This window comes from Zingiber officinale, chromosome 4A (assembly GCF_018446385.1).
Source record: "Zingiber officinale cultivar Zhangliang chromosome 4A, Zo_v1.1, whole genome shotgun sequence".
In the NCBI taxonomy this organism is placed as follows: domain Eukaryota; kingdom Viridiplantae; phylum Streptophyta; class Magnoliopsida; order Zingiberales; family Zingiberaceae; genus Zingiber; species Zingiber officinale.
In genome coordinates, this window is record NC_055992.1 from 151,735,142 (window position 1) to 151,756,822 (window position 21,681).

At 43.8% G+C, this 21,681-nt stretch overlaps 2 protein-coding genes across 2 annotated transcripts; one reads left to right on the forward strand and one right to left on the reverse strand.

Moving 5' to 3' along the window:
• The first annotated feature begins 706 nt into the window (after positions 1-706).
• On the forward strand, positions 707-2,253 carry LOC121971707 (aspartyl protease 25-like). Its single transcript, XM_042523103.1, has one exon. The coding sequence runs from the start codon at positions 722-724 to the stop codon at positions 2,045-2,047; it is 1,326 nt and encodes a 441-aa protein (XP_042379037.1). The 5' UTR covers positions 707-721; the 3' UTR covers positions 2,048-2,253.
• A 101-nt stretch (positions 2,254-2,354) lies between these two features.
• LOC121971708 (E3 ubiquitin-protein ligase ATL31-like) lies at positions 2,355-3,894 on the reverse strand. The gene has a single exon (XM_042523104.1). It carries the CDS (start codon positions 3,600-3,602, stop codon positions 2,505-2,507), a length of 1,098 nt encoding a protein of 365 aa, XP_042379038.1. The 5' UTR covers positions 3,603-3,894; the 3' UTR covers positions 2,355-2,504.
• Between the last annotated feature and the right edge of the window lie 17,787 nt (positions 3,895-21,681).

The window sequence follows — 21,681 nt, forward strand, 5'->3', positions numbered from 1 at the left end:
TGGTCATGGAGTAAATTAACCTCCGTGCTCGTAAAAAGGACTGTGAAACTGAAGCCTTTCATATTGGTGTAAAACGTACGTACAACTCAGTGATTCTCAGTGTAGTAGACTATGACCTAGCAGGAAAAGAGAAGAATCCAATCCTTTTCAGAGCCAAACACTCGCAGCAGATTTGCATGTTCTATCTTGTTGACGAAACGCCCAGACAATTTTGGTTGCTTCTCCAGGAACAGGAGTCCCGTGACTCCCCCTGACTGTCTCGACTCGATCGTGCCTCTCAAAGAAGATGGAATATATCATCCGGAAAGCAGATCTGCTTAATTTTAAATGCAGACAAAAAAAGCTTAATTTTAATCGCTGAAGAAAGGGACATGCTGTTTTCTTCTCTCTTTTTGTTTTTTTTTTTAAATTTTGCATGGATCTACGGACTTCGGGTCAAAACGTATCGTGTCTAGTTATTATTGCAAATTTCTTTCTGTTCTGTCACATGCACATGAAGATAATGTTAGGCTCGTGATCTGAAACAGAGCTGCATCGAAGAGGACGAGAAACAGTGATGGATTGGATTGGAAGACAGATCGGATATTGGGGAGAATTTAACTCTTCTGGCCAACTTTAAATTTTTTTACTGCCATGAACTTTTGAAATGTAAGGATTGGTTTTTGGAGGGCGTTTATGCATTTTTGGCTACGCACGTCTCTGCATGCTTATAAAAGCAGCGATGAGGTACCTTATCGCGGTACACGTCGCGAGCTCAGTCGCCATGGCCATTCCTTACTCCCGGCTCCTTCCTCTCCTCCTTTTCCTCCTCCACCTCTCCGTCGCCTCCCACGCCGCAGATTTACGCCTATTTCACTCCGCCGACCGCCACTCCCCTTCGCCGCTCGATTCCGCGCTCGCTCTCGCCCGCGCCGCCGACGCCTCCCGCCTCGCCTTCCTCTCCTCCAAGCGCACCTCCGTCCCCATCGCCTCCGGTCAACAAGTCCTCCAGTCCTCCGCCTACGTCCTCCGCGCCAAGCTCGGCTCCCCTCCGCAGCAGCTCCTCCTCGCCGTCGACACTAGCGCGGACGTCGCCTGGGCTCCCTGCTCCCCCTGCGCCTCCTGCCCGGCCGCCGCTTCTCAGTTCCTCCCCGCCAACTCCTCCACCTACACTCCGCTCTCCTGCTCCTCCTCCTGGTGCCCCCAATTCAAAGGCCAGTCTTGTGCCGACGCCGCCCCCTCCGGACCCTGCGCCTTCACTCAGTCTTACGGCGGCGACTCCTCCTTTTCCGCCCTCCTCGTCCAGGACTCGCTCTCCCTCGACTCCGACGTCCTCCCCAATTACCTCTTCGGATGCGTCAACTCCGTCGACGGCGCCGCCGCCAATCTCCCAAAGCAGGGACTTTTAGGGTTAGGTCGCGGCCCCATGTCGCTCCTTTCCCAATCCGGTAACCTTTACCAGGGCGTGTTCTCCTACTGTTTGCCCAGCTTCAAGTCCTACTACTTCTCCGGTTCACTCCGGCTCGGCCCAGTGGGCCAGCCTAAAAACGCCCGGTTCACTCCCCTTCTCAAGAACCCGCACCGGCCGTCCTTGTACTACGTCAACCTGGTCGGGGTCAAGGTGGGCCGAGTCCTGGTGGCCGTGCCGCCCGACTCATTCGCCTTCGACCCGGCCACCGGCGCCGGAACCGTGGTCGACTCGGGCACGGTGATCACGCGGTTCGTGGCGACGGCGTACGCGGCGATCCGCGACGAGTTCCGGCGGCAGGCGAACGCGTCCAGCGGGTACACCTCGCTGGGGGCGTTCGACACCTGCTTCAGCACCGACGAGGTGGCCGTGGCCCCGTCCGTGACGCTGCGGCTGGAGGGGCTCGACCTGACGCTGCCGGTGGAGAACACGCTGATCCACAGCAGCGCGACGCCGCTGGCGTGCCTGGCGATGGCGCCGGCGCCAGCGAACGTGAACTCCGTGGTGAACGTGATCGCCAGCTTGCAGCAGCAGAACCTGAGGGTGGTGGTGGACACCGCCAACGACCGCCTGGGGTTCGCACGGGAGCTCTGCAACTAACTTCGATGGATATGCTTAATTTGGTCGTCACGTGTTTCGGTGGTGGTTCACGCGTTACGTGTCAGCTTTTGTCTGGTTAATTGTTGTGCCACGGGTAGTTCGCCATCCTGTCTGCTGTTTCTACAGTGTTTCGTGTTTATGATGCATCACGAAATTAGGCAGCTCTATTTTTATATATGAACAAACTAAGAACCAGATTGGCAACATCTTCGAGGACAGGAGACTCCTGACACCCCCTCTCATCTTATTTCTAGAAGCAATAATATTTTAATGCATAACAAAATCGAATACTTATACGATGGCTCCATTGACCAACCCAAGATTTTGACTTTGACTCCAAAATACTATCAATATTACTACATGACACGCCAAAGGCAAATACTCGTTATTTACAAACCATTCGGGGTGTTTTAAAAAAAAAACTCGGGTTGAAAAGAAATGGAAGGCACTATCAACGTTAAACCCGATCCGTCGCGGTGGATGTAGTTGAAGACGGCTCCGCCTCCGCTTTTGCGGATTCGGATTCTGGTACCGTGTCTTGGCCTTTCGCGGGTTTGGACTTTGCATCGGATTTTGTACTAGTGGATTCGGATTTCTCCGCTAAGCTTCCTAATCTAGGGGAAAGCGGAACTTCGGAAGAAGGGTGGACCCGCTTGCTGGACCCCTCCGCCGGCGACGCTTCCGGCCGCCGCCGAGCCGAGAACGACCGCAGGAGGAATCCCCACCGCCCGCTCCTTGCCCATTCCCGCCTCACGCTTCCTTCCCTGATCATTGGCGGTCGCGTCTCGGCGACACTCGACGCCCTGCGCAGCTCCACCGCCGCCATCGAAAAGATCTCCCTCCTCACGTGCTCCGGCAGGTGCAGTCGGTGCCGGTCCACCTCCTCTCCTTCATGACCCGTCGAGTGCCATCTCCGGTACTCGATCGGATGACTTTGGCCGGCCTCCAAATCCGGCTCCTCCTCCTCCGCGACCGGCCTAGCCGGGGGAGATTCGCCGCCGTCGATCGCCGGCACAGAAAGGTTCGCCCGGCAAACCGGGCAGGTGACGTGAGTATCGAGCCAGGTGTCGATGCAGTCTACATGGAATACGTGGAAACATGGATTGAGGAGTCGAAGGGTATCGTCGCCGGCGAACTCGGAAAGGCAGACGGCGCACTCAAGCGCGCCGCCCTTCCCCTTCCGGTGAGCCTGCGCCTCCGAGAAGGACATTGTGGGGAAGGAGGCGAGCAGGGCCGGGTCCAGGCCGCGGCGCAAGGCGCTGCCGCTCGCTGCGGAAGCGGCGGCTGCGGCAGAGGAAGGGAGGTAGCCGGAGGATCTGCCACCGCAGCGGCGGAAGTAGATGGAGAAGAATGCAAGGAAGAAGAAGCCGCAGATGAAGGCCATGACGAGGGCGGCCACGATGGGGTTGATGCGGATGTTCATGTTGTAGCCGCCGAAGTTTTCATTGCCGGGAGTGTTGGAGGACGGCTGGGCGGCCGAAAAAGGGATAAGCAGCAGCAGAAGCAGCATGTTCCCTTCCAGGCGAAGAGGGAGGCGGTGGCTCGTCGGCGCCATCGGTGGAATCGAACGGAGGCAGCAGACAAGGTAACAAGGAGAACAAGAAAACAGAGCTCTTAAAAGAGAAACGTGGTGCTTAATCTTGACGTGGTCAAGATGAGCAAGTGCCGATTCGCTGTGTCTTACCCGACAGGGAACAGCATCGTGCTGATGGAAAGGCTGACGAAGGAGGCTGTGTCGCAGTGCTAGAGAACGGTTCCACCGCTGGCTGGTCAGGGCGAGACAGGGGAAGGGCAGGATCTAGAAAACGGTTGACTTTCGAAAGGAGCGACGTTGACTTTTCGAGGTCGGGGGCGACGAAGAAAATAAGGAAAAGAGGGAATGAAAAATGGGTTTGGTCAAGAAAGACCGCAACGAGACGGCAAAGGCTCCCTTGGGCTTACGGCGATTACGGAGAAGCTAAACGTATTGAATGATGCATGAGCTGGCGTGTGATGTGGACTTTGGGAGCTCGATGGCCAGTTTCGATTTCGAGATCTTTGATTTCTTGCAGAATATAAATAAAGGAAACTTCGCGAAACTTGACTTTTTTTTATTGTAATTGATGCAATACTTAATTGACACACATTTTTTATTTTGTATTGTGTGTGTGTGTGTAAATCATATCATAATATAGGATCGTTAAATGGACAAATATCTTCCAAAAATAGCATTCAATATTTTATAAGATATTTTAATAAACCATGTACTTATTTTTCCAAATTATCACAATTTTATATGTATTAATTTACACACATCTTTCTTATAATACTCCTCTTATTTTTCAATAAATAAATCGCATTTTATAGAATTTTAAAATTACTATTTTTTTTTAATTTACTGTGTTAAATACTTTGTGAAATGAAGATGAGTCCTGGTCAGTGATTCTTAGTCTCTTCTCGCTCTTTCTAATAATTTATGCATCAAATTCTCGTTAGAATCCGATTAAAATTAGTTGCGATCTCTCCTGAGTTCACTTTCCTATTATATTATAGTTTTGGATTGACTCAGGTAGCTAAAGGCCCCCTGCGATGAACGGGCTGCCCCTACTTGGTACTATATAGTCTGTCTAGCTACCGGTGATGATCTCAGATCGTCTAGGTCGATCCAAAACTATAATTTAAATAGGAAGGTGAATTCAAGGGAGATCATAATTAATTTTAACCGAATTTTAATTGTTATTCGATGCACAAATTGTGAAAGAGAGCAAGAAGAAATTAGAAATTACGGACCAAAGGATCTAGACCCAATGAAAATAAGTGGAAATGATCCCGTTAAAATAATAAATTTTAATCATCATTAGGAATGAAAATATATTGAATTTAGATAGGATTTTATACTTTCAACCTCATTTTTCTCTCATCGATATTCAACTCTCATTTATTAGTATCAAATTTCTTTATCATATCCAAATATCCTATTAACACTGACCATTATATATATATATATATATATATATATATATACACGATTGATATGGTGTGCGCCTGCACAATGTGTGACTGTGCGCGCACAACATATCAATCAGCGTTTTTATGTTGTAGGATTGATAGCGTTTTTTAATTTTTTTATTAGTTTTTAAATTAAAAAATTTCTTTATGATTTTATTTCTAGGGTTCAGACTTTAGTTGTAGTATTAAAATTATTTTTTTTTAGATTTTACCTATAGGGTTTAGGCTTTCCAATTAGGTTATAGTGTTTGGTTTAAAAAAAATATTAAAATAAAATTAATTTAAGTATTTATTGAATATTGTAATATGTTAAGGGGATATATTAATGTATTAGAAATTTATATAAGGAAATGTGAAATTTTTTTAATTATTTTTTAATTTAAAAACTAATAAAAAAAATTTAAAAACGTGGATTATATTTGCAAATTTAAATTATTTTGATCAATCTGGATATTTATCAATTTCTTAAGGAAAAACACTTAAAGTTAAAAATTAACAAATTAAACATAAAAATATTAAAAATAATTTATCATGTATTCATGTTAGATAATTTTATCAGACCCGTCTTCGTATCTGACTTTAAAATTTTTAATACTTAATTATTGAATTAGGTCTAAGAAAACTCCCCCATATCCTTTTCTATTAGGGTTTGATATCAAATCCTCCGAATTCGAAGAAAATTGTTCAAATTCAAAAATATAATTAGAGTTGTACGAGTATGTTTAAGTCGTATGAAACATGTAAGTCGTCCCTGTTGATTTTATAATAAAATTATATATGGCTTGAATTTTTTCAAAAACTCATCAAAACAAATAGGACGTGCAACCAAGGTCGAAAGGTATGGTTACACTAAGGAAAGAACTTCAATAATACATTGGTCATAATTTAGATTAAATCTGACGAGCCATTAATAAATTTTGATTCAAAATCATTTAATAAGAGAATGAGCATTACTCCCATTCATCTTGCTTTATTAAATATATAGTCAAGTCACTACGCACGTTACCACTTCTATTCTTATATATTCGTTCAAGGAAATCAGAGAAAGGTATGAACAGAACATCAAGAAGAGGAAAGAATTTGGTTTGTGAATGCTGAAGGAATGTTCGTTCATTCATAATCGCTCTTCGACAACAAATTCTTCTCTAATTTTTTTTTCCTAGAGCACCGTAAATTTTTATTTAGTATGAATTCTCTTATAGTAACAATGGTATCAGAGCAAGGTTCAGTAAAAGAGAAATTCCTCGAGCAACTACATCGCAACAAGGGCGTGTAGTCGTACTAGGAAAATGCGACGGTGTCATGTTTTCTTTGTCACCGGGATTGTTGTGGCAGAAATTGACTATTGCGGGTGCTAGCGACCACGTCAGGTGGCTAGCAATCGACATCCGTGGCAAGATAGCGCCGACGATCGCATCGGGAGGCAGACGATCAGCCGCCATGGTTGGCATCTGCGATTGTCGTGGATGTGAAAGGTTGTCACGACATAAATTGTTAGTCGCGACATATAAAAGTCTATATATGGGGTAAAACAAGCGTCAAGATAATGGAACATAAAATATAATGAAGTCCTTTTGTCTTATAGTTTCGAAATGATCAATGAAGATCATTGTGTTTACCTAAAAAAGGAAAAAAGAAAAATTTATCATCTTATTATTATATGTTGATGATATGCTAATAGCCGAGAGTGATATAAAGTATAAAGTTTGTAATAGAAGTCAAATTATAACATTCATTAAAATTTGACATAATAGATATCGGAGAAACTAAGTATATAATCAGAGTAAAGATCATAAGAGATCGATCAAAAAGGCGTTTGAGTTTGTCTCAAGATGCTTATATTACTAATGTTGGTGCAATCATGCCCTGGATGTTTTCAATGTGTTGACAACTATTTAAGTTTAGGTTAATACGTTTGGATCTAACGTGTGCTGCAAGTTTTGCAGGAAGAAGTCCAAGAAGGTCGAGTACCGGAGTCTTGGCAAGAAAAGTCCTTGCAGGTCAGAAGACCGGGTGTAAGGCAAGAGAAGTCCAAGAAGATCGAGGACCGGAGTCTTAGCAAGAAAGTCCAGGATGCGTTCATCTGGCACGAGGCATTAGTTGGGAAACCAGCAAGCAATCGATTGGTAAATCGATTGAGGTGCATAATTATGGAATAGAATACTGCTGAATCGATCAGCCGATCGATTGGAGGAAACCAATCGATCGGCCGATCGATTGATATCCTCTGCGCGAGAGCACAGAAGGAACTTGGATCGATCAGCCGATCGATTGGAGGAATCCAATCGATTGGTCGATCAATTCACAAGGTTTCTGCACGAAGGAGCGATTTTGAATCGATCAGTCGATCGATTGAATCCACTTTTGTACCTAAGAAATATGCGGCTGAATCGATCTAGTGTTGGCCCAATCGATCGTAACGACACTCAATGACTATATTTGAATCTATTGGAGATGTGCTCAATCGATCGACGACAACGATCACGTGAGAAACAGCTACTTTTGAAGACGAATAAAAAGGGGAGATGTACTGTAGCAAAATACACACTTGAATACTTATTGTTCTAAACAAAAAGAGAGCTCTCAAAGTGATTTCAAAGCAAAAGATTTTGAGTCTCTTCCTCCTAAGCCTAGATCTCATCTTGTAAGAGGAAGAGGCAACCTTGTAAAGGTTTCTCCACCTTCATTTGTGATAACGAGAAGGAGAAGTTCATATTGGAACTTGATCGTGTGGGTGTGTGCCTTGCATTAGTCACCTCAAGGAGGTGGAGACCAAGTAAACCAAGGAATTAGCATTGTTTTCTTGTTTTTCTTGTCTTTCATTTCCTCTATTTGCTTTCGCTAACAAGTTGTAGGTGAAAAATCGAAGAAAGGTTATTCACCCCCCCCCCCCCCTTATTCATACGCAAAGGTCCTATCAATTGGTATCAGAGCTAGGTTCGCATCAGAAGAACTCATCGTCAACCGAAGCATCAAGATGACGTTTCAAGAGGGATATAACACCGCTCGACCACCTTTCTTTGATGGCAATGATTTTGCATATTGGAAAGGTAGGATGAAATATTATTTGATGAATGATATTGAAAATTGATTTAGTGTTGTAGATGGATTTAAAAAACCAAAAGATGAATCGGGAGCACCCCTTCCAACCAAGGATTGGACAAAAGAGATGGCAAAGAAGGCTCAAGCAAAAGCAAAAGCCACAACGACCTTATAATGTGGACTTTCAAAGGAGCAATTAAGCAAAGTAGGACCATTCAACTTCGCCAAAGAGCTTTGAGAAAAGTGCATTGAATTAAATGAGGGATCAAGCGAATCTAGGAGAGCCAAGAGAGATCTTTTGTTGGGGCAACTCCAAACCTTCACCATGAAGACAAATGAAACCGTGAGTCAAATGTATGGAAGATTCAAGGAGATAGTAAATGAACTCCATGTAATAGGCGAGAAAATTGACAATAGGGATCTAGTAAGATATGCCCTTCAATCTTTTCCTAGAACCACTTTATGGGCATCAATGGTTGATGCTTATAAGGTATCTAGAGATCTCTCCTTGGTTAAGTTTGATGAATTGTTTTGCGAGTTTGAACTTCATGAACAAGCTAATGTGGTTTCAAAAGAGAAAAGTATGACTCTTATTGTAGAAAAAAAGGAAAAGAAAAAGAAGAAAGAAAAGAAGGTGGAATCTTCATTGATCCGGCGGTAAGAACAGGGGACCCTCATTGTAAGGGGTCAACGCCACATGGAAGTCAAAGAGCCGGGCGGTCCATCGAAGAAGGTCGGACCAACTGCGCCGACCGGAGAAAGGGGTCTGACCCACCGAGCGGGCGCACCGGTGTTTAACCGATGGCAAAAGGCACCCCTATGGAAGTCGGGGTTCCGGCGCTCATTGAGCAAGACCGTAGGGGCGAGCGGACCTCACGCTCGGCCGAAGACATGAAGCATACTGCTAACAGTCGCCACAAAACACATTACCGATAATTTCTCGAGTGGACCATCATATATGGCCGGTCGGACGGAAGGTGGACGTGGGCCGGTCGGACGCCCGGCAGGAGTTCGGGGAAAAAGACAAGGGACATCTTCTGACAGCTGGCATGCTTCGTGATATGGTCATACTTCAAATCATGTGACAGGGGGTTCCGCTGTCCCATCGAGGACATGTTTGGACTGTAACAGTATGGGTCAGGTAAGCTCACTGACAAGCCCTTACTGGGGTATGGGCTACGGACACGTGTACACCTCGATATGTGTGCACTTGCTTCTCTACTGCCCTATATAAAGGCCCTCATCCTTCGCCGGAGGTAGACGTTCTAATATTTCGAGAGCCACTTGTCACTGCTTGCTTGCCTGACTTGAGCGTCGGAGGGTCGCCGCCGGGAACCCCTTCCCGGCCCGACTTCTGTGCAGGTTCGCCGGAGCTTCGTGCAACCAGTCGAAGATCCACACCAGCAGCCAGGGAGTGCCAAGTGCCCAGCGTCCGTTGGTTCAGCATTCGGACATGATCAAATTGGCGCCGTCTGTGGGAACGCTCCTGCATCCGAACGGAAACAATGGACGAGACTGGACGACAACACACGGTAACACTCTCCACTGAGGAACTCGACGCTCTGATCGAGTTGAGGGCCGCCAAGCTTGTGGAGCAAAAACAAAAGGCAACAGCCGATCGGCCAGAGCAGCAAGCAACCTCAGCATCTGGTGGCCGAGCGGAAGCACCACAGGCCACCGTTGCATTTCATCGGACCCTATTCCGCACCCCCGAAGCTGCACCCACTCATAGAGATTGAGGATCTTCTTCGGATGAAATGCCGAGACGAGATGACAGAAAAGGGAAAGCCCCTCGAGCGGACTCATCGCCCGAGCGGATTAATCGCCAATTTTCAGAGGCTATCCTACGAGACCCTCTGCCCAAGCACTACGTGCCTCCGACGATTGGCGAATACAATGGAACCACCGATCCGGATGATCATTTGGGCAAGTTTGATAACACGGTAACCCTGCATCAATACACAGATAGGGTGAAGTGTCGGGTTTTCCTCACCACCCTATCTGGATCGGCTCAACGTTGGTTTCGGAGGCTGCCGGACGGATCCATCACAAGGTTCAAGGACTTCCGAACGGCCTTCCTCCATCATTTTGCAAGCAGTCGGCGCTATCAAAAAACCAGCGTTAGTTTGTTCGCCATCAAACAAGAAGCCCGTGAATCACTCCGAGCTTACATCCAGCGGTTCAAAAAGGTGGCAATGGATATTCCAACGGCCACCTCGGAGACCATGATGAATGCCTTCACACAAGGCCTCGTGGATGGGGATTTCTTCCGATCGCTCATTCGGAAGCCACCCCGAGATTATGATCACATGCTACACCGGGCCAATGAATACATCAACGTGGAGGAAGCGCAAGCGGCCAGGAAAAAAGAAACTCCAACCGAGCGGGCTCCTCCTGCCGAGCGGAAACAGTACGCCGCTCATCAGCCGCCCAGAGGACCGAGGGCCGAAGCAATCCGCTCCCCCCGCCCGGCCCAAGCCAAAGAAGAAATGGACCCCGATGTTCTGCTCCTTCCACCGGACGGATACGCACAACACAAGGGATTGTCGAAGTCTTCCCTTCGTGGCTCATCCCGTTCCCCGGAATGGCGGCCGATGGTCTCCCTCAGTCGACAGGCGACAGAGAACTCATGAATCCGATCGGACGCGAGCTGATAGGCGACAGCAACAGACTCCCGATCGGCATCACTCTCCAAGGCAGGAGAATCGCCGAACGTCAAGGGAACGGTCTAGACCATCCGCTCGGGAAGAAGAAAATAGAAGTAATACTTCCCGAGGCGAGATCAACATTATTGCTGGTGGGCCGATCGGAGGAGATTCCAACCGAGCAAGAAAGGCGAGCGTCCGGCAGCTCCAGATCCATGCAGTCGGCTGTAGCAGAAGCGGGCGAGTGGACCCGAAATCATTTTTGGGCCTGGGGACTTGGAAGGAGTTGAAGTGCCCCACGACGATGCTCTGCTCATCAAAGCGGTAATAGCCAACTACACTATTCACCGCGTTTTTATTGACACAGGAAGCTCGGTCAACATAATATTCAAAAAGGCGTTTGATCAACTACAAATTGACCGTGCCGAGCTGCTGCCCATGACAACCCCCCTCTACGGGTTTACGGGCAATGAAGTCCTGCCGGTCGGACAAATCCGGATGGCTATTTCACTGGGAGAAGAGCCGCTCAGAAGGACGCGTACAACAAACTTCGTGGTGGTCGACTCTCCCTCATCATACAACGTCATTTTGGGACGACCGGCGCTCAGCGAGTTTCGGGCGGCCGTCTCCACCTTCCACCAGAAGATCAAGTTCCCCGTCGAAGACAAAGTGGGAGAAGTACGGGGAGATCAACTGGCAGCTCGGCGATGTTACGTTGAAATGGTCCGAGCAGAAGCAAATTCCGCTCGGAAGTCGTCACGGATCGAGGTGAATGCTATAACTGAAAAGCCTCCCTCTTTAGTTTACGAAGAAAAAGAGGAAGTCCAAATACACCCGACCCGATCGGAGGCCACGACATTCATCGCGTCCGATCTAGAGGCAAATCAGAAAGAGGAGGTGATCCAATGCCTCAGAAGAAACCATGATGTCTTCGTCTGGTCGACACATGAGCTGTCCGGAATTTCACCAAGTATTGCGCAACATGAGCTCCACGTCCGACCGGACGCTCGGCCAGTAAAGCAGAGAAAAAGAGATTTCAACGCCGAGCAGAACGCCATCATCCGGGCGGAGGTGGAGAAGCTTCTGGAAGCCGGCCATATACGCGAGGTGCAGTTCCCCAGCTGGCTGGCGAACGTAGTATTAGTCTCCAAGCCGGGCAACAAGTGGAGAGTATGCATAGATTTTCGGGATCTCAACAAAGCTTGCCTGAAAGACTTTTATCCTCTGCCCCGGATAGATCAGCTGGTGGACTCTACGGCCGGCTGCGAATTAATATGTATGCTCGACGCTTACCAAGGCTATCATCAAGTGCCGCTCGCCCGTGAAGATCAAGAAAAAGTCAGCTTCGTGACGGCCGACGGCACCTACTGCTATAATGTGATGCCGTTCGGATTGAAGAACGCGGGAGCCACTTATCAACGCTTGATGAACAAAGTGTTCAAAGAGCAGATCGGGCGGAATCTGGAAGTTTATGTGGACGACATTCTCATCAAGTCCGTCCAAGCGGCTGATCTCTTCAAAGACATGGAGGAAACCTTCCGAACGCTACGCAAATATGGAGTCAAGCTAAATCCCCAGAAGTGCCTGTTCGGAGCAAAAGGAGGGCGCTTCTTGGGGTACATAGTGACCGAGCGGGGCATCGAAGCAAATCCCAGCAAGGTGAAAGCTCTACAAGACATGCCGCCTCCAAGAAATACAAGGGAAGTGCAGCGTTTGACCGGTCGGATAACTGCTCTGTCCAGATTCATCTCCAAAACCGCCGATCGGAGCCTTCCTTTTTTCAAAATCTTGCGCAAGGCCAATAAGTTTCATTGGGACGAAGAATGCGATCGGGCGTTCGAAGATTTGAAGGCATATCTGAGCTCTCTCCCGGTATTAGCCAAGCCGACTGCGGGTGAGCCACTTTATATGTACTTGTCTTCAACCGAGCAAGCAATTGGCTCGGCACTAGTGAGGGCGAGCAGAGAAGAGCCTGTGTATTTCCTTAGTCATATTTTAAAAGATGCTGAATCTCGCTACACTGGGCTCAAGAAGCTGGCTTTCGCTCTGGTCCTCGCCGCTCGGCGCCTTCGTCCATACTTCCTGGCGCATATCATCATTGTCAAAACCAATAGCCCGCTCGGACGTGTATTACTAAATCCAGAAGCGTCTGGGCGGCTCATCAAATGGACGACGGAGTTAAGCGAATTTGACATCCAGTACCAGCCCCGCTCGGCAATCAAAGCGTAGTCCTTGGCAGATTTTGTGACTGAGGTGCAGAATTCAGAGCCAGAAGCTATGTGGAAAATATTTGTGGACGGATCATCCACTCGGCTCGGAAGCGGGATTGGAATACTATTGCTCTCCCCACAAGAAGAAAAGATGCACTTATCCGTCCGGCTGGATTATAAAGCTACGAACAACGAAGCAGAATATGAGGCCCTCATAGCCGGCTTGCAGGCAACACGGCATGTGGGTGCCGGTCGGGTAACGCTTCATTCGGATTCCCAGTTGGTTCAACAGTGCTCGGCTCAAGCTCTACGCTGAAGCCTTTGAGAAGCTTAAAGCCAATTTTAGAGAAGTCATTGTCCAGAAGATACCCAGAGCAGAAAATCAAGCGGCCGATGAGTTAGCCAAACTCGCGAGCTCAATAACGCCGATCGCCCTTCAGCAGCCAATCGAACAAGTATTGTTGGTGGCACACGTCGACCGTATGGAAGGCCTTGCATTTCCGAGCGACTGGAGGACACCCATCACGGAGTTTCTGCGCTCGGGCGCCACACCGTCCGATCAGAATGAAGCTCAGCTGCTAAGGAGGAGAGCCGGTCGGTTCACACTCATCGGGGATCAGCTTTACAAGAAGGCTTTCTCACGCCCGCTGTTGAAATGCGTGAGTTCAGAGGACTCGGCTTACATCCTCCAAGAAGTACATCAAGGATCCTGCGGAGGACATCCGGGCGGACGATCGCTGGCCAAGAAGATCCTGTTGGCCGGGTACTTCTGGCCAACCTTACAAGCAGACGTCGCTCGTGTTGGATCGAGATCGCGCTAGAGGGGGGGGGGTGAATAGCGCTCGCGGCTATTTTTGTCGTATCGGAAACGTAAAACTACCAAAGTAAATATACGCAGCGGAAGTAAAGAATGCAATCACAGAAAGACACAGATAGTTTTACTTCGTTCGGAGCCTAGGTCGACTCCTACTCGAAGGCCCGCGATCCTTGATCGCTTTCGGTGGGCAACACTTATAAGTACGAAAAAGAGTACAAGATTTACAATCAGTACAGTAATTAAAAACAAGTTTACCGACGACAGAATCGTAGACTCGAAGCTCCTGGTCGTCGTGGACTTGTAACAGCACTTCAGGGTCGTTGAGTAGCACGCAGCACAAGGATTGCTTGGAAGTTATGTTTTGAAGGGCTGGTCGAGACCCCTTATAAAGGGGTTCAAGGCGCCTTACACTGTTCACCAAGGCGCCTTGAACGAGCCGAGTCATCAGCACGGACCTGGTCGAACTCTATCTGGTTTAAGGCGCCTTCAGCTATCCAGCCCACTTCCTCCTTTGTTTAGACTATTCAAGCCTCCTCTTTGGTATTGGTTTCAGCTCCCTCCGAGGCGCCTCAAGCTCCATGGAGGCGCCTCGGGTTCATCCGAGTCCTTCTTTGTGATTTTGGTACCTGCAAGTATGTTAATCCAAAGATACCGCAACACAAAGTTAACACAACATAATAGTATGAATATGAAATTATGATAGTCTCCGGATCGGGTTTCCAAGCGGAAACCCTAGGTCGACCCGACGCCTCCTGTCCCTCTATGGGGAAAGCGTCCTCACCTACTCCTCTCGGGAGATTTACCTGTTGCCAGTCCTGATCGACCGGACTTTGCTCGGCACTCGATGCTCCGGACTTTCTGCTGAACATCCGCTTCACCGGCCATTCAGACTTTCACGATACCGGGACTTTCCACCTAGGGTTACCACCCCTAGGACTTTTGCCTGAAGCTCGACCCGCCAAGACTTTCCGCATGGGGTTACCACCCCTATGACCTAGGGTTACCACCCCTAGGGTTTTACCTTGCCTAACCGCATTAGGACTTTCTGAAACACTCATTCGCTGCCAGATAACAAAGCACCTTAACTTTGAATCCTTTGCCATTATCAAAACTTAGGTTCGATCGTCGGATGCTTCCCGCAACAATCTCCCCTTTTGATTATGGCAACACGTAATTCAAAGTTAAGAAAAACAATATATGTAATAACTGCATAAAGTTAACCAAGCTTAAGTAAATAAACTTCAAATGCAATAGAGGTTAAGCTGGAAACTTTGAACTTTGACATATTAGACTCCCCCTTAATAAAAGCCCTCCTTTTATCAAATACTTTGAATTTAACTTTAATTTACCTACTCTCTGCTTTTATTAAATACTTTGATTTTTCCATTAACTTTAAATCTACTCTCCCCCTTTGCCATATATCAAAAAATAAACTAGTTTGAAAGTAGATTTGTATTTTTCTGAAGGAAAATTTTCAAAAGAGGAAAAAAGAACAAAAAACGATTTAGCTTTTTGAGTTTTGGGATTTTCTAAATTTGAAAATACTTAGCTATATATTCAGCTTCAAAATGATTTGTATTGAGAAAATATTTTTCCAAATGCAATCAAACTAAGTGTAGTAAACTTATTCTTAAAATTTAACTAAGTTTGAAGATATGAGTATTTGAATTTTCAATAAAAAATTTTGCTTAGAAGTTATAAAATTTGAGGTCACTTTAAAATGTTATAATTAGTTTACTAGATTTGAAAAATAGTTGAATATTCAATTTCATGGTCAAGTTTTTGAAAAAACTGTAAATGAGTTTTGAATACTCATTGTGAAGAAAATTAACAAAATATTTATTTTTAGGGCAGAGGGAGTAGTAGGAGTTTGTTTTCAGTCCAAGCATGAGTCAAATTAAATTATTAAGTTTAATTTGATTAAGTATCAGAGCCCTAAAATAATCAGGTAAAGAAATTTGATTAGAACCGTAAAGTATAATCATGCTTAAATTGAAACACATTTTTCCAACTGTCTAACCTTTAGCTACTTGCTGATTGCCTAGAGGGCAGTAGCTTTCACATGGTTAGTCAAATTAAGTCCATTTGGTCCAGTTAGATTTGTCTAGAGCTGGAAGACTTGACTTGATTAATATTTATGATGTGTTTAACGCCCAGACTCATATTGATGCACAAATATAAGCATTCCTGAGTTCAGGCTGTACCCTATGCATCTCACGCCATTCTAAGTTTTTCAAACACAAGCAAGGTAGACCTAGGTGTTTGTGAGATGCTCTGGCTTTAATCTAGGGGTACATGATATCTAGGGGAAAGCTTAAGTTAAATCCAAATTTTTAGAAATCTAACAAAATTGGAGTTTTGAAAACTGATTTCCCTAGCATTTGAATGAGTGATAAGTAAACTTAGATAATCAAGCAACTAAGTATATGGACAGAATAAGGAAGTCTAAACAAGTGTGACAATAATCCACAGAATACTGCATAACAGAGTCATATCAAATAGCAGGATCATCTGCTCGAGGAGAACTAGCTGGAGGATCATGGGGCTGCTCAGGTGCTGGCTGACCTAGCCGTCGTATCTCGTCACGAAGGGACGTAAATCCAGCAGCCATCTCGGATCGAATAGAGAGAACTATCCGTCGTGTCTGGATGGACTCAACCTCGAGTCGAGCAAGTCTGTCCTCAACGGAGAGTGAGGAAGAGGTCGAAGGTCCAGCTGAGGTGGATGGTCTGGCAGACGGGGAGGGATCCGCGAAAAGATCCTCAGCTAAGAAATCAGCCCACTCCTCTCCCTCGCCTGGTAAATCATCGTCTGCTGGAGCGATAGGGGCAGCTGCCTGCTGTGGTCGTCCTATCCACGCTAGAACTCCATCAGCTGTGATATCGGCACTGGCTAGTCTACAACTACGGGATCCTAGCTCATCATATATAGTAAGAGGAATGACTGTTCCTCTGGTCACGTCTATACCCTCTATAGTCGAAAAGAAGCGTGTCAGAATATGACAATAGGGCATGTGGACTATCTTGGAGGTAACTGTCCCAGATGCACAGATAATGTTCTGGAACATATGCAGGGCAATATCGATATCCAATCGATGACATAGGGCGTACAAGAAGAATGAGTGTGAAGATCTCATCTTCGGGACATCCCGAGATGAGATCGGCAGAATACATGCTGTCAAGACCCTATACATCATGTAGTCCTGAATGCGAAGAGTAACTGACCTGACCTCAGTCAAGTCAGCAGGTCTCGCTTCCCCGAGGAAATACGTATAGATAGTATCTAACGTAATGTGGGAGTAAGGATCGCCAAATGGTAGATCCCTACTGGGGTAGCATAAAAAGGTAGACTCAGAATCCCTAAGTCCTAAGGTGGTGCGTAGTAGAGTGGGAGTAAGCTCAATGTCTACGCCAGAAACTCTGGTGCTGTACCTATTATCATCAATCCTCTCAAGATTGTGATAAAACTGTGCACACAACTCCTGGTTTACTGTATCGGTGCAGTAAACTACTTGATCCAGTTGATAGTGCTCTATCATTTGGATAGTTGGTTGACAATACTGGGTATAAAAAGTCTTATTTACATATCTTGGTTTGATAGGTTCAAAGACGTAATTAGCAAAGGTATCCCTAAGATGAATAGTTGGGAATCTGATATCTGCTGATGGAATTCTAGCTGGATTAAGATCAACATGTCGCCGTTTCCTATTTTGAACGATTTTTACCAAAAAATTGACAGAAATAAGCAAAAAATTTTAAGTAAAACTTGATCGGAAGGGATTAGAATTATACCTAGGAGGCATTGTCACGTAGAGAGGGAAAAAAAACGGTTGAAGGCGCCTTAGTTGGGAAGAAAATGCACGAGTTTTGCGTGCTCGGCGTCGGCAGAAAACGAGCAGAAGAGCTTCTGTTCGTTTTGATATAAACGGTTGAAGGCGCCTTAAAACAAGGACTAAGGCGCCTTCTATAAACGGTTGGAGGCGCCTTGGGTTGATCTGAGGCGCCTTAAGACGAAGCGGCGGGAATCTTCCCGGCGCTTGCTAGGGCGCCTCCTTTTGATGGGAGGCGCCTCCGATAGGCTCCAAGTGATTTTTTTTTTTTAATTTAATTTTGAAATTGAGTTTTAAAAATAATTTTGAGTTTTAAAATTAAGTTTTAAAATAATTTTGAAATTGAGTTTTAAAATTAAGTTTTAAAATAATTTTGAAAAACAATTTTGAAATTAAGTTTTAAAAATAATTTTGAAATTGAGTTTTAAAATTAAGTTTTAAAATAATTTTGAAAAACAATTTTGAAATTAAGTTTTTTTTTTTTTTTAAATAATTTTGAAATTAAGTTTTTAAAATAATTTTGAAATTAAGTTTTTAAAATAATTTTGAAATTGAGTTTTAAAATTAAGTTTTAAAATAATTTTGAAATTAAGTTTTTTTTTTAAAATAATTTTGAAATTGAGTTTTTTTTTAAAAATAATTTTGAAATTGAGTTTTTAAAATTAAGTTTGAAATAATTTTGAAATTGAGTTTTAAAATTAAGTTTTAAAATAATTTTGAAATTAAGTTTTAAAATTAAGTTTTAAAATAATTTTGAAATTGAGTTTTAAAATTAAGTTTTAAAATAATTTTGAAATTAAGTTTTTTTTTTTAAAATAATTTTGAAATTGAGTTTTAAAATTAAGTTTTAAAATAATTTTGAGTTTTAAAATTAAGTTTTAAAATAATTTTGAAAAGATTTTTTTTTTTAAAATAATTTTGAAATTGAGTTTTAAAATAATTTTGAAATTAAGTTTTTAAAATAATTTTGAAATTAAGTTTTTAAAATAATTTTGAAATTGGTTTTTAAAATAATTTTGAAATTAAGTTTTTTAAAATTAAGTTTTAAAATAATTTTGAAATTGAGTTTTTTAAAATAATTTTGAAATTGAGTTTTAAAATAATTTTGAAATTAAGTTTTTTTTTAAAATAATTTTGAAATTGAGTTTTAAAATTAAGTTTTAAAATAATTTTGAAAAGAGTTTTCAAATTGTTTCAGTTTTGAAAATAATTCAAGTTAAAATAACTTGAATTAAGTTAAGTCAATTTAAATAATTTAAATTCCTAATCATCTCACCCGATCTAAAATTGTCAATCAGGGAACCCTATAATTGTTGTGAGATGAATTATAATTCAACTTTAAGGTTTGGGTTAACTTTGTGTTAGATTCAGGTTTGGCTTTGGGTTCAACAAGTAAGCATTCTTTGGATAAACTTCTGGGCTATGGTGAGTCACAAGGAGCTCATTAAAGTAACCATGCCTTGAGGTTTTCCAAATAGTCCTACCCATTGATCTTAATACCAATCCTTGGTCTAACTAGTCGGGATTCATTTAAGGGTAGCTTGGTCAGTTCCACTTGTGCACCAGGTTGAAGCCATATCTTCCTAGACATGCGATGCCCAAGCTTCCCTAACGTACTATCATCCAAAAATTTCACCAGTACTGTGGATCAAGTTAAACCTAGCCCGTTTTAATCTAACCTTAATTACCCTGCCGGGTAATCTACTCTTGTTTTACCCATCTCGGGTAGATTAGGTTTAGTTACCCTGCCGGGTAGTTTAGTTGGGGGTGCCAGCGAGTCTGGATCCTCCATTTTTATTTTCAGTGTTAACTAAATTTCGACTCTTGAATATCTTAACTTGATTTTAACTTTGAGTTTTGAATTGATAATTTAATTTTGAATTTTGAATTTAATTTTTAATTTTGAATTTTGAATTTTGAGTTTAATTTTTAATTTTGAATTTCGAATTTTGAGTTTAATTTTAGTTTTAAATTTTGAATTTTGAGTTTAATTTTAGTTTTAAATTTTGAATTTTGAATTTCATTTTTAATTTTAAATTTTGAATTTTAAATTTCATTTTTAATTTTAAATTTTGAATTTTAAATTTCATTTTTAATTTTAAATTTTGAATTTTAAATTTTTAGGATTGTTTTTCGTTTTGCTCCCCCTGAATCACGGCCTCGATATGGTCTATCGAGGTAGTATATTTGATCCTTTGGAACCCAGTATTGGTCAGGTCTAACTTGATTGACCAAGTTAGACTTGGAGACCCATGCTTGGACTGATTTAACACTTTGTTTGTTTATTAATGAAAAATAAGATCTATATTTACTTTTGTATCCCATCCCAGTTCTGTTGTAGACGGCTCTTTGTGTCCCAAGAATCAAGTCCAAATTCTTGGAGCCCAAAGTAAACCGTTCTAAGGTATTTTCTAAATTTTTAACCCGATTTGTTAGACTTGAATTTTCTTCCTCAAGTTTTTGAACTTGAGTTGGAAATTCAGTCTGACTCTGGTCAGGTAAGGGTTTAGCCACTTCTTTAAGGACACTTACTTCCTTTAGAAGTGACTTAACCTTCAGGTTTGACTTAGCTAATTTGCGCAATAAATAGCTAACTAAAGTGTTCAACCGGGAGATACTTACAGCGGGGTCTGGTCCTTCGGAAACGGATACGGATCCGTGGCTTTGCTCGGACTCTGCCTCAGACTCGCTCTCGCATCCGGATTCGACGACTTGGTCCCGGGCCATTAATGCAAGTAGACTCGTTTGTTCGAGCTCGTTGTCGTCGTCCTCCGATGAAGATTCGTCCCATGTTGCCTTAAGGGCCTTTTCCTTCTTTGCTTTTGACCTCCTTCAGGTTAGGGCAGTTGGTTTTGATGTGCCCTTTTTGGTTACACCCGTAGCATGTAACTTCAAACTTCATCTTTGTATTTTGTGGGTCTTCCTTTGATTTCACTGCCTTCTTTAGATCTCTTTTGTCGAATCCTTTCGTCTTGTAGAGCTTCTTCACGAGATTTACCAGCTCGGTTGTAATGTCACCTTCTTCATCATCAGAGTCTGGTTCAGCTTCCGATGCTGGTTCGGTTCTCCGTCGAGGTCTCGGTTCCCGGGTTCGGCTTGTACCTGCAACCAACGCAATACCTTTCTCGGTAGGGCTGTGCATTAGTCTGCTCATGAAGTTCAAATTCACTAAAAAGTTCATCTAGTTTTAAAGAAGATAAATCCTTGGAAACTTTGTAGGCATCTACCATTGATGCCCACAATGTATTTCTTGGAAACGAGTTTAGGGCATACCTTATTACGTCCCGATTTTCTATCTTCTGGCCAATTCCGTGAAGAGAGTTAAGGATGTCTTGTATTCTTGCGTGAAGAGAACTCGCCGTTTCGCCTTCCTGCATTTTTAGATTATATAATTTATTAAGTAAAAGATCTCTTTTACTTACCTTGGTGTCGTCAGTGCCTTCGTGGAGTTCGATGAGCTTTTCCCAGAGTTCTTTTGCGGAGGAGAATGGACCGACTCTGTTGAGCTCTTCTTTGGTAAGACCACATTGGATGGTGCAGGTGGCTTTTGCGTCAGCTTCCACCTTTTTGATAAATGCTGGCTCCCAATTTTCACAGGGTGTAGGCTTACCGTCGGTACCAGTTGGCAGTTCCAGTCCTGTTTTGATGATCATCCAGGTATCGAACTGGATCTTCAGATATATCTCCATTCGCCCCTTCCAATACCCGAAGTCTTCTCCGGAAAATAGTGGGGGACGAACGGTGCTATATCCTTCTTGTTGGGCCATTTTAGATCTAAAAGAACAAAAACAACAAAATCTATTCCAAGACTGAGTCTTGGATTAGTAGTGCGAGAGTAAAGGATAATAAAAACGAACTCGAGTGGTGTTGCACCTACTTCGAGCAAAAGTCGATTCGAGGGAAACAAAAATTAGAATATAGCTATAAGGCTAAATTCTAATTTGACTCCGAAAACGAAAAAAAACTGCGAAAAATTTGTTTTGAAAGGTGGTTGCACCAATTCAAAACGACCCCGCTCTGATACCAATTGTTGGATCGAGATCGCGCTAGAGGGGGGGTGAATAGCGCTCGCGGCTATTTTTGTCGTATCGGAAACGTAAAAC